Source organism: Eschscholzia californica, unplaced genomic scaffold (genome assembly GCF_041429995.1).
Source record: "Eschscholzia californica isolate CP2 unplaced genomic scaffold, dmEscCali1.0.p SCAF_5, whole genome shotgun sequence".
In the NCBI taxonomy this organism is placed as follows: domain Eukaryota; kingdom Viridiplantae; phylum Streptophyta; class Magnoliopsida; order Ranunculales; family Papaveraceae; genus Eschscholzia; species Eschscholzia californica.
Window position 1 is genome coordinate 40646192 of NW_028238472.1, and position 18124 is coordinate 40664315.

Here is an 18124-nt window from a genome sequence, read left to right on the forward strand (position 1 = left end):
AGACGTCTTATGGGAGATGGCACAAAAGAGAAAAAGTTGAGTTTAAGAAACAAAGAGCATTGATAAAAAAAAAGATATAACGAAAGTCGAGTTGAGTGTGATAATCTCACATCTCTCGCTATAAAGTTCGGAGCGCATGCTATACGTGTGCACTCAAGCTTGAGAAGTGAGCAAGGCCTTTCGGGTAAGCTTGTGGAGTCTAACATGTGACGCCCCGTGTCCAAAAATGGACACGACCACGTCCCGACAATTCACAGACGAGACAAAAATCCGACAAAATCTCCTCTGTAAATCGAACCGGTCGCACCTGTAAAACTTGTCATGCAAATCATACATTCGCATATACAAGAAAAATAAACTAGAGCGGAAGCTAAACAAACTCAGTTTCGGATCGAAACCCAAACCACAAAAAAAAAACTACAAAAACCTCGTAAATACTAATACAACTTATAAACAACTCTAAGTGTTATGTATATACATATTCGAGTTTGGTTACTGAAATAACTACATAATTTTGAAATAACGATAAAGTCAATAAACCAAAACCAAAGAAAACGACGCCACGCCACTAGCCTCATAAGACAAGATCACCAGCTGGAATACATACTCCTCCTCGAGGCTACACAAAGTACATGCACGCTAACAACTGGTAAGGGCCATAATACTCACCGACACGAGTTATTCTGGTAGAAGACTGTAACACCCCAAATCCAGGTTTCCACGTCGACCGCCATGAAAACCTAAACTTAAAGCATTTCTCCCAAGAACAGTATACATATACGATATACTCATCAAGGAGACAAATAGTATCGAACATGAAGCTCAAAAAGTAACAATAAATCAACAAATGAAACTTTACCAAGTTTCTCAAAGCTCACATGATGTCTCTAAATCTTCGACACATATGTCGGACAAGATCAAACAAAAAACACCAATTATTTAGGAGATAGAACTCCAAAAACTACCTAAAGAAAGAAAGAAAACCACTAAAGAAACTCCTACAAGGCTAACTATGACTCAAGCAAGTGGCAGTTCCCCATTTCCTTGTCCTGAAAAATAAAAGATTGGGTCAGACTCCAACAAGTAGATTTCGAAACCTCTAAAGCCTCAATAGACAGTTCCAAGAGCTACCAAACAAATAGACAACCACGTAACATATAAAGATGTCCAAGAATAGTATCTGGGTTGTGACCATTAAAAATAAAGTAAACCACATATGTAACAAACAACCAAAAGCGACATGACGAGTTGGTGTCCGCCTTATGTAAGAGTGTGGTTCACAAGGCTACCATTGTGTTAGCGCCGACCCCATACGCTCCGTACCTATATCGCATCCGGTAGAGAGGGTCGAACCAACCACAAAACTCCTACAACCCTTCACCAAATCCTTCACGTCACACATACATAATAACATCACACCATTTGTAATAAACAATCAAAAGCGATACGACAAGTTGGTATTCACGTTGTATAAGAATGTGGTCCACAAGGTTACCCTTGTGTTAGCGTCGACCCCATACGCTCCATACCTATATCGCATCTGGTAGAGAGGGTCGAACCAACCACAAAACTTCCACAACCCTCCACCAACTCCATCACATCACACACATATAATAGCATCACACCACAATATACATAAATCAAAATCATATTCGTTAGTATATTACGACATACGAGTTTCATATCTATAACGTTTTTGCAAGTAATGAATTGATGTATAACAATAGCCTAAAATTCTCATATCATGTTGAGGTTGAGCGTCTCTTAAAATTAGACCTCAGTCGTTGGATTAAATAGGGACGCCTATAAAAGTATTCCCTAAACAGAACAACCCTAACCCTAAATTGCCTTTGCCTCTCTCTATCTCTCTCTCCACGACTCCACCTTTCCCTCTCTCCACCTCTCTCTTTCTCTGCCTCCATTAATCCATGATACCAAAACTCCATCAAACCATAACCATAAACCATTAGTCATTTAGTCCATTATTGTCATAGTATCATATAGTTATTGTCTCCCCCTCTCTCTTTTATCTTCTATAAACTTTGAAGAAACTAAAACCGAAGATTATTTCGACAATTCTCTTGATAGACTCTCGGTACCTCTCTGCTTTCTCGGTGCTTGACAAACTCTCTCTCTTTTATCTTCTATAAACTTTTCTGATTTATTTCATGATGTTTATGTAATAAGATGTAAATTTTTTGTTTAAGATGATGATGATATATTGATGTGTATAATCATATATGAAATGTTATTTTAAGTAATTATTTGTGTTTATATAAAAAAAATTGTTTTTTTTTTTATAATTTTTAAGTATAATTACCCGAGCCCGTCCGGCCCGAGTCCGTTGGAATCCGCTCGGGCAGGCGGGCTCGGATGGGCTACGGGCTCTGATTTGAAGCCTTCTGTCCGGCCTGATCCGACCGTCAACCTCAAGCGGGTTGGGCTTACTCTTGGTCGATCCGCCCGAGTCCGGCTAAGTGTTGCTCGAACCCACCCGATTCCCACCCCTATCAAGGATAGTACTCTAGGCGCCCCTCCCATATTTTTTTGGATCAAACTTCATAAATAGGCCAAAAAGGCAATTGAGAATACAAAATGAAGTTGACACACTAATACAAAGCTTAGTATAAACAAAGGAAGAGACCACTCGGTTTGAGGTGCGTGGAGGACTGACTGTGCCATTGAGTGGGCTTCTGAGTTTGCTGATCTGGGACACAATTGGAGTGCCTGCAGATTAGGGTGCCACAAGTCGATTTTATAAGTGGCCATGTGAATTAAGTTACTTTCGCGTCCCTAACTTCCCTAACTTTTAAGTACGAGATAACAAGTCCCATCATCTTTATATCTAACTAATTCAAACCTCATTATTTACCTTATGAGTCCAAATTTAACCTTTTAATTTATTCTTCCTCCCACAACTAACCATTATTTATGCTCTTATTAATTCGGTCACCAAGAAAATTACCGACTACGAAATGGTAGCCAAACAATGTTCGATGTTTACGTCTGACCAATCAAAATTAATTATTTCTCAAGATCTATCCAATGGATCGTCTGAATCAACTGAACTAAATACTCGAAACCAACTCCTAAAAAAATCGCTAGCTTTGCTCGACGATCCAATCCATACGATTTTCCGACTCCAAGGTCAGGGGGCTACAATACTACCCTCCCTTAATAGGAATTTCGTCCTCGAAATTCGAAGAGAGTAGAATTGAAAAAAACAATTGTCAGTCTCGGTACAATTTGTCATAACTCGAACCAATAAATCAACTTGTTTCGACACCAAATCAGACATATGTAACCTATAAATTTCTTAGGATTCCCTTATTCCTAGTGGTACTTCACCAAAGTCAGAATCTCCTGTACCATTCTGTCACCCTCATAGTCTAATAATCAACAAAACTCTCTTGGCCTCTATGCCAATCTGACAGAAGAAAATCTATATCTCAAATCTATAACTGATGACGAATACAAACTCCCAAACAGACACTCAAACAATATCATTCTGATGAGAATAAAATTCACACGAAAATCCGAGCAATCTGACATACAATGAAATGAACCCTCGATAAGTGATCTCACGATCCCTTTCGAAGCAACCACTACGATGCTAAAAAATCTAACCGTATGCTAAGAAGACAACTAACCAACATTTTCTAATCTTCTCCCTAGTTTTATCCACCAATTCTGAACTTGAGAGAAACTATATCATTTCTGAAATCACAAACTCACTACATCTAACAAAAGTCAATCAGGCAAAACTTTCTAAACAAATTAGACACAACTTTGCAAATCCTGAAAACTTCTGCGGAGCCTATAATATTATGAAGTGAAAATGAGGTTACATACTAATATGTGTAACCATAGAAGGAAATGACACATATGTTTCCTCCTCTCACATCAAATTCATATTCTACAGAAAAATTTCTGAAGTGTCAAACAACTGAACAATAAAGCCGAATTTCCGTCTTAACACATGACCCAAGAATGATTTATATCTATCCTCGATATGATAAAATAAAGAATGATTTCTCTAACTCCAGCCTAAATCACTATCGTTTTCTAAATTTTCAAACTTTTACTAGTATATCTTTGACCACATCTCCCTGCTTAATCACTTACTCTCAATCAATACAAAAAGAAAGAAGTCAAGAGAAGGAATACAAGACCGAGTAAGCTTTTTATCTCTAAACCTTTATTTTATGGGTTTTTTGTCACAACTGATTAAAATCTGAGTAAGCTTAGATTATATGGAGTAGTCATTTAACCTTCATATGGAGGAGTCAAGAGTGGAATGCCCATTTTGACCGGTTTGTTTTGTTGTTTTCTGGGATTTTGATTGCTTCACTCGTTGGCGCAGAACAAGCAATTAAGACATTTTTAATGACACCCGGGCAAGCTGAAGTTGATATATCAAATGTTCCGCACACACCTATCTCTGGTCTAAGTATTGAAGAACTGGGCATTGATGATGTTACGAGTGCCTCACCTACACCAACTCCCCACTCAGATTCTCCTACTTCCAAAGTTCAAGTTGGAGAGCAAAGAAAAAAAAACAGACGAGGCAATATTGAAAAAGAATCATCAATGATAGAATAATTGACGAATTCCTTCAAGTATATTGGCAACCATATAACTGAAAGGTATAAAAGCCTGACCGGAAGAGTTATTGACGCCCCTACACGAAAGCGAAGTAAACACAAAATCAACAAACGGTTAATTTTTTTATTCATAACCGGAAGGGCCAGATTATTTCACAAATTCAAATTTGTTACTCGAGTCAAACACTCAAATTTCATTTCTTTGAGAAAATCTTGGTGTCATATCAAATGCTTAAATTTGATTTTACAAATCCTTTCGTGCCCATATGGATGAAAGATCCAGTTAAACCCTGGCTTTAATGCTTTGATCATTGAATTTAGATCTATGAAAATCCTTCCATGCCCGATACAAATATAACTAAATTTATTAAACCCTTTAATGCTAAAAATAAAAGAAATTTAATCTATTAGAAATCTTTCATGGGCAATTGAATCTAGTTAAATCTATTAGAATTATCACCCTATGATACTCAAAGCACCCAAAATCTATTAAAACCCCTTCATGCTATACTAAGTGAAAAACAATTACAATACATGTACCAATATATTCTTCCTTGTAGCATTCTGCAGTATCATGACATTGAGAATATCCATTACATGGAAAATCTTAATCTATAAAACACAAAATCAAACAAATATTAATCTTCCATGCCGACGACAATCACAAAATCTAAGTGAGTGATTGTTTAGTTATATCCTTGGTAGCACTAGCACTACTATAAAACCCAATGTCTTCATCTCAAAATCCATCACAACTATTCACTTTGTTTTTTATTTTTAACTCTTATCAACAATGACAACAACAACAAAATTCATTCTAGTCCTTTTCGTCTTGATTAATATCTTTGCTCTTCACGAATGTGAGTTTCTCTCCGCTACCTTTTTTTTACTTGTTAGCTATTTCGTGTAATTAGAGGCTCCTCCTTAAGGAAATGCTCACTAGTTAAAGTGGGTACGTTCCATAGTTTTACAAACAATTCATGTTTATTATATATCCTCAACTTTTTAATTTTATATAAAAAAACTTCGAGAAAATTAACGTATTACCTTTTCTTATAGAGAACTTAGTCCTCAAAAATTTTGGAAGCTAACTTTTTAGTCTTTTTGAATGTTAATGAGACCCTAATGTATGTGTTAAATTGTATCCGACAAATTAACCAGGTAGGAAAGAACCAGTGGATCAAAGCAACGAAGAAATTAATTTGACCGATGTTTCAGCTGTAAACCCGTTAGAAACGATAAAACCGGAGGAGGAGTTTGGAGGAAGCAAGTTAAAGATATGTGTTTTAAATCACAACTGCCCATCATTTAGTGGTCACAAAACAGAAGATTGTTTCTGTTGTTTCATAGCAGGAGCAAATCACAGTTGCGGTTATTTGAGTAAAGACCAATGTATGACTAATTGTCAAGAATAAAATTGATATATATATATATATATATATATATATATAAGAACACACCTCATAAACTAAGTACTCATAGTTTTTTTTTGTAATACTTGAATAATGAATAATGAATAACAAGGAATATAATGAAATTTTCCAGTAATCATAATACCTATTTTCATGGATTTGGTCAATAATAGATTTTTTTTAGGTATCATTATGGTTGAAAGATGGAAAATGACACCATACCCGGTCTGGTAATGTGGCCGGACAAGATCTAGTGAGAGAAAAGTGTTTAACTTTCGCTCTCTAAATCTTGACCGACCACGTCAACCGGTTGGGATTCAGCTGTGAGACGGGCCGAGCATAGCATCACGACCATTGGCAGATTACTTAATTGATGATTCTAGGTAAAAAGAATTCCAATTCTACCTCTCTTTGGTTTAGGATTCTCCTTTGACCAGAAATTAGAATTTGATTTGATGAAGTACTTAGGAAGATGTTTATTAAGAGCTACAATCCACTCTTATAAGAAGGGTAAATATGGAAACAAAAAGATTAACTATAAAAGTTGACTGACAGTGTTAAGAAAAGGGGGCTTACGAAAAATAAGGGGCCATAAAGGAAGCTGGTCACAAAGTAGGGGGCCAAATAGGAATTAACTCTTTTTATATAAAATAATTGTTTTAAAAATAATTTTTTTCAGAATCAGTTTTCTAGATACCATGTTTTGAGATAGCATTTTTTCGAACCCCCTTCTAAAAACTCTATTTTTATGATTTTTTCGAAAAACCATTTTTTCCCCGAAGACTGTTTTTACCAAAATCCCTTTTTTCACGAAAATCATTTTTTTAATAACCAACCGTTTTTTTTTTCAGAAACCATTTTACTCGTGAGAAAACGCTTCGTGGAAATAAGCTTTCGGAAAAAGGTTTTGAATGAAACAATTTTCGAGAAATTTGTTTTTGTTTTTCAAAAAAAGAATGTATTTTCGAAAAACTAGTTTCTTGAAGCACAATAATTTTAAAGATGCATTTTTAAAAAACCAGATAATTATAAATCATAGAATTCTTACTAGTTACCAAAGAAACTTAAAAACCAGATAATTATAAATCATAGAAGTCTTTCATTGATATGCTTTCTTACAAACACATCATTACTAAAATCCTATCGTGCGTATATCAATGAAAGATCTAGTTCAACCCTTTAATGCCCCGATCAATGAAATTATATCTATTGTCGAGGGTTTGTCTGTTTCAGACGAAAGCGTTTTGCGTCCACATTATACAGTTTTCTAGGTAGGGTCGGATTCGGTTGGGTATAGTTTTCGTGACGAATTTATATATCGAGTTGCATAGTGAAATAGGTCGAAAATCTGTGATCATACTCGGGCTTCTTTCCTTAGGATTAAGGCTAGGGTGATGAAATTAAGAGATTGATCAATAGCACCTGAGATAAAGGCAGATTGGATGTATTTTACTAGCTCGCTGCCCATAATATCCCAGCCTTGTTCACAGAAGAAGCAAGGTAATCCGTTTGGTCCAGGGCTTTTGAGCGAACCCATTTCCATCACTACCCCCTTGATTTCCTCCGATGTAGGTACCCTAGAGATGTAGCAAATAGGAAGCAGAAAGCATTTGATATGCATTTAATATCTCAATAGGAGTCGAGTTTACTGGCTCCGGCCTGAAATAAATTCTCAAAAAAAAATTGACAAGATCAATAGCAATTTCACTTTCATTAGTAGATATTGTCATTTTGTAGAGTTAATTGGTGAATCATATTCTTCTAACTTCTCTGTGAGGTAGCTACATGGAATGCTTTCGTATTTCTATCACCGTTTTGGCCCAGTTCGATGTTCCATTTTTGTTTTGTGTATCTCTTCCAACTATATAATCTGTTCTTGGAGATCGCTCCCGATCTCCAATGATGCTGGAGTAGGTGGTCTGACTGAATCTGTGAGTCTCTTACGGAGTATTTTGAGTCTATTAGACAAAATACCAAAGCAACGTTTACCCCGTTCATGAGTTTGGTTGACAGATTTGATCCTGCCAGGGAAGTATACGCTATCGGAGCTAGAATTAGCGCACGTGGAGTAGAAGAATTTGGCCCTTATCCTCCCTATATAAGAAAAGATAGAGAATTGTGGAGGCATAGTCACCATGCTCATCTTGATTGGTAGCTGTAAAAGTCATTTTTATGAACCACTCATCCAAAGATTTCTCACTAGGTCTCCAGCTACATTAGGTAGAATGCAGGTTAAACCCTAGAAGCCAATGAAGGTCCCCAACATTGATTACTTACCCAACAACCTTTTCATAGTTCACACTGTCTAGTATCGCCTTTAAAGGACTTCACTTAGATGGTATATGTTTTTCTTCGCATTGTTTGAATACGATTCATCTAATCTAAATCTTCCCAAAAATCAACCCAAATTATCCATTCAGACAAGTCGAACAAAAACAAACACTGTGAAGTCTGACATTCCAACCTCATTAGACTTCAATCTGACTGAGAAGAAAAAACAAACGCTACTTTAAATGACTCTCCCCATTGTGGTTCTCAGACACATAAACTTACCTGATAGACCTACAATAAGATCAAACTAAATCTAAACAGCAGCAAAATCAGATAAAAACTCTCAATTATTCTGTAATGATCTTCAAAAATCATCCATATACGTCCTTCTAACAAACAAGATCAAGAAATGTGGAGGCCAAAACATCGAAGTCAAAATACAGAATAAGTATATTAAGGTAATAATGACTTTAAAATCTTCTGATCTAATTATATTACAAACTATTGATCAGTAATAAATTGTTGACAGAATGAAGAAAGAACAACAAATAAATTGAAAAATACAACAAACCCAAATATTCGAGGAAAGCGGTTTATACGTATCTGATATATTTTTTTCCTTTCCAGAATCAACTTTAGTTTCAAATTTCAGCACCAATGAGTACAATATACAATTTAGATGATGGTTGAATTCTGTCATCTGTTTTTCATTTTCTACTTTGCAACCCAACACAGGTAGTATACTTTCACCAACACCATATTGTTCGTCTAGATTTACCTAGTTCAAGATCTGCAAAGACAAGAAGAAAAACATAATTTCAGGTTATTGATTAGAAACTAAAAGGTGAGGAAATGTAAGGCAAGAACAACGAAAAAAGCAACTAGGGTCTGTATTTAGAATTTAGAAGTACATCCAATTATCACACCATCGGTTGTCACCAATGAGTTTAAGGAAAGAAAATTCCGCATAACGGCGATTTGTTCTGTAAAAGCAAAGCGCCGTATGCCCCGATGTGTAAAAGACGAGCACTAAGTATTTTAGAAAAAAAATAATAATAATACCACATATATATCAAAAGACAACATAGTATAGTCTTTTTCACTTTCACGCACTAATATAAAGACTTCAATGTTTACCAAACAAGAAATATAAACGTTGTTACTTCTTATGTTGCATAAACATAATCAATGCTTGTATGTTTTGTTTTTGCTTGTAGAAGCGTACATCTCGTGGTGATAGCAAACCGAGTTTCCTTAAGGAGCGCCTCGAAGCATATGCATCTACGGAATTTTAACACATGGGTGGTAATGAGCTGTGAGCTGGATGTACTACTCTGGTACTAACAATATTTGTTGGGATAACCCTAATTTGCTCATCACAAATTATAGGAGAAAAGTGGCATACGACCAAGGAACGAAATTTCGGTTTCGGTGGAAATTTTGGTCGGTCCACAAGTGGAACGGTCAGTGTGGAAATTTTACAAGTCTACAAAAATGATAGAAATATGATGCAATTATGTATATAACAAGATTATTAAACCATAATGAAGCATAAAAATGATGTTTCCAATGGATTAACATTATCTATTAGTTTGAGGGAGTATTAACAATTACACAGTTACGTCCGGAGATAAATTGAATAACTTCTTGGCTTTAACATCCAAAATATAACATTCTTACTGATAATAGTTAATAGGTAACAAACTATGTTAGTTTGAGAAGGTATTGACAATCACACAGTTATATCAGGGGTGTTTCTAAGATAAAATCAATTTAGGCAGTTAAGTCTGGGCATAAATCATTCAGATAGATTTAGAAACCATTAAAAACATAACATACAAATCAAGATATATCTATGAGAAATGAAGATGAAAAAGATGAAGGAAGAGATATGTTTCTAGTATTATTTTCTCCTGTTTTTTTTGCTAGATTTTTATTATGTCAGTCGAAATTTCCATCATGTCGATGGAAATTTCGAAATTTCCAACAACTTCGGTAGAAATTTCGATCATGTCCGTGGAAACTATGCAATAAATAGTTGTAAGTGTTATTTCGTGCACTTACTCTAAATTTAGGAAACGTTTCGCGAAATTTAGGTGAACTTTTGGGAAATTTCATTCCTTGCATAGGACTAGTTAAGCTTTTTTCTCTGAGCCTTAGCCTAATGTTCGTTATCATTAGTAGGGTTAGGCTCATCTATTGAGCTAGCTTTTCGGGTAAGAGAAGCTTAAGACCACACAACAACATTTGCCCTAACTAAAGCACCATGAATGTCTACTTAGTCTAGTTTTACATGGTACAAGGTAATTCTTGGCATGATCCTGCCCTAGACCACCCTACGCTTTTCTATCTACCAGCCTAGGCACCAAACGTAGGCATGTTTTGGAAGAGAAACAAATAATACGGAAATTGCCCATTTTTACAAGCGATTTTGAAGTCTCTTCTAGTGTTACACTCTGTTGACCAACCGAAATATGACTTATTTTCGAAACCCTAAAAGTGACCAAAATTGTAAAAATACAACTTTAATATCATAACTGTCATCATGATACAATACCTACTCATGTGTATGAGTGTGAGTGAACCTTGCAAATAGGGTGCTAGGTTAATCATTTTGATTCCAATGAACCCTAATCATATTTCTACGTCGATCAACATCATTTGCACTTGTTTGTTAACTGATTTTGGGTTCAGCAAAATATTTTGGGCATGTGTCATAATTGGGATGTGTTTCTAAAGATGGGTATCACAATGAGCAAGATAAATAGTATATACATACATGTGTACCTCGAAAATACAACATGCCAGGCCATAGATAAATCAAAACCATGTCAGTTTGAAAGTAATTCTTAAAGAGCTTAAATGATCGAGATAAAATGTGATATAAATTACCGAAAACTAGAGCTGCAATTTTATCTTTTCTGACCACTTGAAGATATCAGAGTGAACCTGATCACCACCCAAATCTTCTCCTTTAGCTCCTGCTGCTACTCTTAGAATATCCTCAATCAGTGCGAAATTTCCCATTATATCGACATGAGCGCCGCTTTGAGTTCCTCGACCTTCTAGAAGATTAGCTGGTGGAGCATGATCATATTCTCTATTGTACGTTTGAATTCCTGAAGGATTAAACCGAGTTTTCCCACGCCAACCTTTTGCACACATGTAACCAGCACTAAGAACCGGAACAGTTTCATCACCATCAACTGTAAAAACTCCACCTTTAAGACAGTTTTGTTCATTTCCACCCTCAGCTGAGGTATCGATCTGAAATGGGATATAGCATTCAGCAGTTGGAGATAACTTGTATACATATGCCCTTTCTGTGGGGATTCCGACTCCATACATTGAAAATATTTCCATATCAGGGGCATTTGGTAATCTGCAATGAATACCAGTAGATAAGTAAACAAGCAAGAAAGCAGCAAAATAACGTGATATTCTCTCCACAATTTCAATAGTTTTAACTGTATATTAGTTTTTCATATGGTACTAGATGTACAACTCACAAGTTATCCTAGTATTCTCATTTCTAAACCTATATATACCAATCAAATGGTTCTAAAACTTTTACTTACGTTTTACTTATCCTAGGAATCTACCGTATTCAGTTAGATTGTCTACCTAACTATTATACTCGTGTAGTTTTTTTCGCAGAATATAAGCAAGGTGATTTTACGGCTATTAAGTTCGTAGGTCTTTTAATTCCGACTGTATTTTCAAGTAGTAAAAGACCTTACCAGGTGACAGACTTATCCTAGACTCACAAATTCATCTGAAAGGACTGTTCGGACAGGAACTGGCAAGAACTAAGAAACAAACAATTAAACAAAAATAATGGTAGATTCTTACTTTGTTTCCAGTGGGTTTGACCAGTACTTGTAGTGATCGTACTGAGGATCATCCAAATTCTCAGCTATCCCATGAGAGAAATGAGCATCCCCACGCTTCATCATCTTTGGAGCAACAAAATGAAGAAGATCCGTAAGATCTCCTGCGGTGTAAGCTTTGTAGTCAGCAACGGCTTTACTACCCCCAAAGCCCATATCATGGTATTCCGTCCATACATCATCACAGGTTGCATTTGCAAGGTTGTAACCCTTAAAAGCACCCTATATTACAAACAATTAAGATTGTAAATTATAAAAACGGAAAAGCAAAAATAACTAAGAAAGTTAACAATTTATAAGTGTGTCAACATTGAACATCTTAGTAGTAACAAACATCTATATAATATGTGGAAACAAGACACCATTCTATGTTCTTTGTTCATGAAAATGTCACTAAATAGCAAATAAAATCTCATTCTGGAATATTGGATCAATTATCCATGTTCTCTTCCATTCAAGTGTAAATCCACTTTTGAAACCCCATCCAGTTGATAAACTTCATTCAACAAAACCCTCGATTGCTTAAGTAGCTCAAAGAACAAATTGTTCCTCAGAAGTTCACTAACATTTTCTTCAAAATATAACCTTACCCAAAAAATGTCACTGTTAGCAACTATCTTAAATGACATAAGTGATCTTAACATATAACCAGAAACATAATTCCAATTAGTCAAATATGCGAGTGGTAAGACTAAATAGAAGGGCAGAGAAACCTTGAATACTTGGTTTCGATTTGGTCACTTGTATAGGCAGAAGTATCCTCAACAGAAGCCCATAACTGAACTTCCCTAATACATTTTGCCTAATGCAATCATCAAAATTAAAAAATCAATTATTAGACTAAGATGGTGACCGGTTATGCACATTTAACTACACTGCTTATAGTGAACATAAGATTAGAGTGAAAATTTGAAGGGTACCCTAAATTCCGTCCTCTCAATCTCAGAGGAGCGGGCATCTGCCACATCTTTCCCAAATGATACCATCCGTCCATATTTTGCACTCTTTGGTTGACACTTAACATTTACTGTCCCATTATGAGCCACAATCTGAGTACTATTGCTCCTTTGCTTTTTCAAATTACACTCGTAGCCTTCTTCTGGTGACCAGTCAATACCGCCCCATATAGTGTCTCCGCCTTTTGGAATCATAGACATGGTTGAATCCCATGTCCGGGTCATCTTCATTACATGTAGTAAGGTTTGAAAACGAAACAAATCCTTATCCAAAACACCTGGTGCTATCGCCCTGCATAAGGCAAGGAAGTCATCAAGAGATATGATGTCAGTGAAGGGAATCACTAACCAAAAGCAGTTTAAGAACTCACACCAATTAGAAAATAAGAACACATGTTACTCAAAATGCATTTTGTCAGGTATCTCCAATTTACAAAGCAACGTATTATGTGAAAGTCAGGATTGCGCATTGTTCTGCGGAGAAAGTCTGGAAAAATACAACTGCCAAATAAGAAGAGAGAGTACTCGACAAGAAAGATGTCAAGCAGAAACTCAGCCTTTTCTGTAGATATTTTGTCCAAAGACTACTCAAGAGTCAAGAACTCCACCAAATATGAAATAAAGGTTCAGTCTGCCTGATTAAATATCTACAATCACCTTATGAAAAAGCTTGAGGGATTTAGTGACAGGACATAGTTGACGAGAATTTAGAACTCGTTATATAAACAGATAAATGAGATAGACATAACAAATAGCAAAAGCAACAAGTCTATTGTTTCACTGGAGCCACTGGCCCACTACAACCCTGGTCGAAGTTTAACACTTTCATGATTTTGTGTGTAATTTGGAGACTTCAATTTATAACATGTAATTTTTCACTTTTCTTTCTTCCGAGTCAGAAGAAACCCCAAACTAAATTCAAAGTTTAAAAAATATTACCAATAGCGATAAGCAAAAACCAAAATTTGAAAGTGCGCAAGAGAAGTAATGAAGTACATAAAAAGCTAACACCCTAATATAAGTTACTTCCTGGAACAGTACTTCAACATATATACCTAGCCACAGCAACATCCTTGGCCTCAGCAGAGAAAAGTCCAGACACTGCTTTCGGAACCCCTAAAAATGGTCCACCGATGTTCATCACTGCTTTTATATGCTTAGCACACCAATCTGGTCCACCACCACCACCCATTGGAGCTGGTGCTTCAACCCATTTCATAAAATGTAAAAAGTACAGGACTCCCATTGAGTGTGGAATAACAACTACCTTTTTTCCACCATTTGTAGTTACCATGAGTTCTATATTACTTTTTATCCTGCTTAGACTTTGGTCCCGCACCTAATCAATTCAATTTTTCAAAACATAACCCATGTAGTAAGAACCTATATAGAAAAAACGATAATGCCAAAAATTGCAAAACAAACTAGGAAAAATCTAGAATTATAGTTGATAAATTTGGAGGATGGAGGAAATGCCTGGATACTTTACTACCTCAGTGTTCTGAAATGAGATTCTCCAGTCATATGCAGCCATATACATGGTTTTCTCTTCATATCCGATGCGGGCCAAATTTGCAATCATAACAGCCCAGACAAAATATCCAGGTGCAAAGTAGTCTGCGGCCACAAGGCCTGTTACGGGCCTAACTCTTATACCAGAAGGATCTAACCCAGTTTCATTGTCCAGTGACATGTGTTCAACCCAGCACAAAGGCCTGCAGAAGATCAAAGAAAGTAAGACCACGAATTCAGAGACATCCGGTAAATGCATGAGAAGTTGTAAAAATCCCCAAATTCTGCATACATTCAAAGCCCAAGTTCCTTCTGTTTTTTACATTTGTACATAATTGCATGTCAAAGAATTGGGATTTTCAATGTTGACGTTAAACACAATATACAACCTAATATTTATTCAATTTCTCACTCCCAATGCTACCTGGAACACGTATTGCTCCAGTACATGGTAAGGATACCGATGCGCGATGCGCCATCCTGTGAGAACTACCCGGTTCATAAGGGATATAATTTCGAAAAGCCATTGTCGGTTGTGGTACATTTAGGACAATTTTCCTAGACAATATATATCATGTATCATGCATACAAAATAAACACTCCTAATCTCAAGCATTCTATCTCCATAAAACTTAATATTCTTAACCCGTTGACTAACAGAAATCTTGTAGTTAACTACTCAACTACTTGAGCTAGTAGATTTTTACAAAGAAAAATGGGTTGAGTAGGGCATAAGATCCTCCCTCCCCATGCACACACACACCACCAACAACCAAAAAAGGGTACGAGGAATCCGGTATGCGGTATGGAAGGGGAGATAGAATATATGGTAACATTTTCATGTCGCAATACCTAATTCCTAATAATCAAATGAGAGTTCCTTTCAGTCTCACAAAGTCTTCATGACACATCTTCGGAATATGAAGAACATACGCATATGACAGTAAAGAATAAGAAGAAAGGTGAGACATCAAAATATGTCTTCCAAGTAAAGCCGAAAATATCACAAATTTCATCAACCTCGCCAGTGATTTACTCTCTAGTAACAAAAGAATAAAATAGTGATATAAACCTCGAATCTACCTTATAACTAGTAAGCTTCTCACTTCTCAGTTAAACAACTTATTTACTTCGAAATGTCACTCTCAAGGGTCAAGGCTAAAATAATCTCGTTTCAGACAAGTTATACGAATTCGCAATTACATCATGGATCTATTAACACACACTGAAACGTACACAAAAGCAACCAAATTAACACACAAAACCACATGAATTTGACCAAATATTAACTTGACCTTCCCGCCTTTCTTCATTGAAGAGTAGAGATTCATTAAACCTGACAATGAGACTTTCTCCGATATAAATAGTCAAAAACATACGGTAAGAACCTCATAGTTGCTTAAATGTTTCGGTTAACAACAAAACACACCCAATGTTCTCTACCTCATATTTCGTTTGCAGCGTCTTTTACGTAATCGCCTCATAGAATTTTAGTTCAAAGAGAAAAAGAAAATGTAAAGCTCTTCAAATTTTAACATTACCTCAAACTTTGAGTTTCTCAAACTACAAAACTTCCCCAAATAACAATTAAAGGGGTTTCTTACTTATAATAACACATGAAAACTAAAAACTAAGAAGAATTATCAAATTTAGCATAGGAACTCCCTATAGTGAACTCTCAACACTAACCAAAACATCATTAAATTAGCTAAATTTAATCAAAACAAGCAAAGAAGTTCTCACGGTATCGAACATTAAAACTAATCGAAACAGCATAAAATTCCCCCTTTTTTTCATCAAAATTTGAAAAAAGTTAATACCTTTTATAAACTTCTCCAAATGTACCACCCCAGAGTCGCTTTCGAAACAATCCATCAGCACAACTATGGCCTTCCCATAGCTCAAGACCACCTGTAACAATCCCAGGAACAAAAACTACAGGATGTTTAGCTACTAAACCCTCTTTCTGCAATTTGACACCAGGAGGATCTGGTAATGGTCCTGTAATTGCTTCTGTTACATACTGAGGAAATGAAGCTGGCATAGCATTATAAAGAAACAATAAAAACCACCAAATCGAACAAATTAAACCAATAAACCAACAACAATTATCAACACAAGACCATCTTTTCTTCTTCTCAATCAATCTCTTCTTTGTTATTTCTTCTTTCCCTTTAAGTTCATCATCTTTCTTATCATTCAAAATCTGATTCGAACTTGATAAACTTGATTCCTTTTCTGGCCCTTTTCTTCTTCTCAACATTGAAGACATTTTATAAAATGGAAAATCCGAACAATCAAATTAATGTCTTTGATAGTTCTCGTTCGGATTAACCATAATGAGAATTTGAGCTAATAACCCCTTTTAATATTCCCCTATTCTGGAGAGAAAGAGAGAGAGAAACAGAGATGTTTTAGATGGAGAAACAAGATTCTAATTTAAAACCCTAACTTTTTATTCAAGTTCAAAGAACATAGAAGATGAAGATGGTCGTGTTTTTGTTGCAGTGATAACCGGAAAATGGGGGTTTCCGGTGATAAAAACGGTAATGATTTCTTTAGTTTTGTGTTGTTTTTTTTTTTTTTGCTGGTGGGCTGAGGGTTTCTGCCTTTCTGGCTTTCTAGAGGAAAATATGAGGCTAATTCCATTTTGGCTCCCACATGTGGACAACGTACCATTTTTGGTCTCTAATGTTGTCTAATTGGTCGATTGCCCCTAATGGTACAGGTTTGGAAACCCCCATTAGTAAAGGTTGTTATTTCAGGATAAAAAGTGGGGTTGAAGAACTTTTTGGGGTGGAAAAGTCATATATTTCCTCCGAACACTCACCTTGCTTCTAACGTCAACATTAGAAGATCATTGGTCGGCCCTCTGTAGACGAACTTTGTCGAGTTGTTTCTCACCTACCTCTTCTCAACACCACCACAACCATCTCTCTCTCTAGTTCGAGCGAAGGAGATGACCTTTTTACTAAAACCCTTCGTCTGAAAAATCAGTTGAAGGTTGTTTTCGCTTGGACAAGGAACCCCCATATCCTAACAAAGCATTGTCTGGTAAAACCAGACATTCTTCGTCTGGGAAACTAGACAAGGGTCCCTGCAAAGGGCACCTTCTCTTTTCAGTGTAACAAAGATGAGAAAACAGAAAGGGAAGAAGATAGCGAGATATACAGAAGTGGCGGTGGCAACGGAGGTGGTGCTGACAACGATAGGTGGTAGTGGGGGCGGAGGTGGTGGTGTCAGAGATTAAAGGAGAAGATTAAAAAATAAAATTTGAAAGGTCGCCTGCGATAGCAATATTTCGACGATCCTTGCCGATGTGGAGACAAAAAGTTGTGGTGGGAGTTTGGGCGAAACAAAAGAGAACCAAATTTTTTCCACCAAAAGTTTGAACCTTGGAATTTTGTTGTTTCTCCGAAGCCCCAACCTTAGGAAATCAGACGAGAATAAATAACAAAGTTATAACATGAAGGGTATGA

General features: G+C 36.2%; 1 protein-coding gene across 1 annotated transcript; it reads right to left on the reverse strand.

Moving 5' to 3' along the window:
* Window positions 1–8740: 8740 nt before the first annotated feature.
* On the reverse strand, window positions 8741–17237 carry LOC147539226 (phospholipid:diacylglycerol acyltransferase 1-like). The gene is made up of 7 exons (XM_086639266.1): window positions 16466–17237; window positions 14626–14848; window positions 14189–14472; window positions 13098–13425; window positions 12140–12399; window positions 11180–11669; window positions 8741–9077 (listed from the first exon to the last, which is right to left on the reverse strand). The coding sequence occupies exons 1-6, from the start codon at window positions 16915–16917 to the stop codon at window positions 11186–11188; spliced, it is 2031 nt and encodes a 676-aa protein (XP_086495392.1). The 5' UTR covers window positions 16918–17237; the 3' UTR covers window positions 8741–9077; window positions 11180–11185.
* Between the last annotated feature and the right edge of the window lie 887 nt (window positions 17238–18124).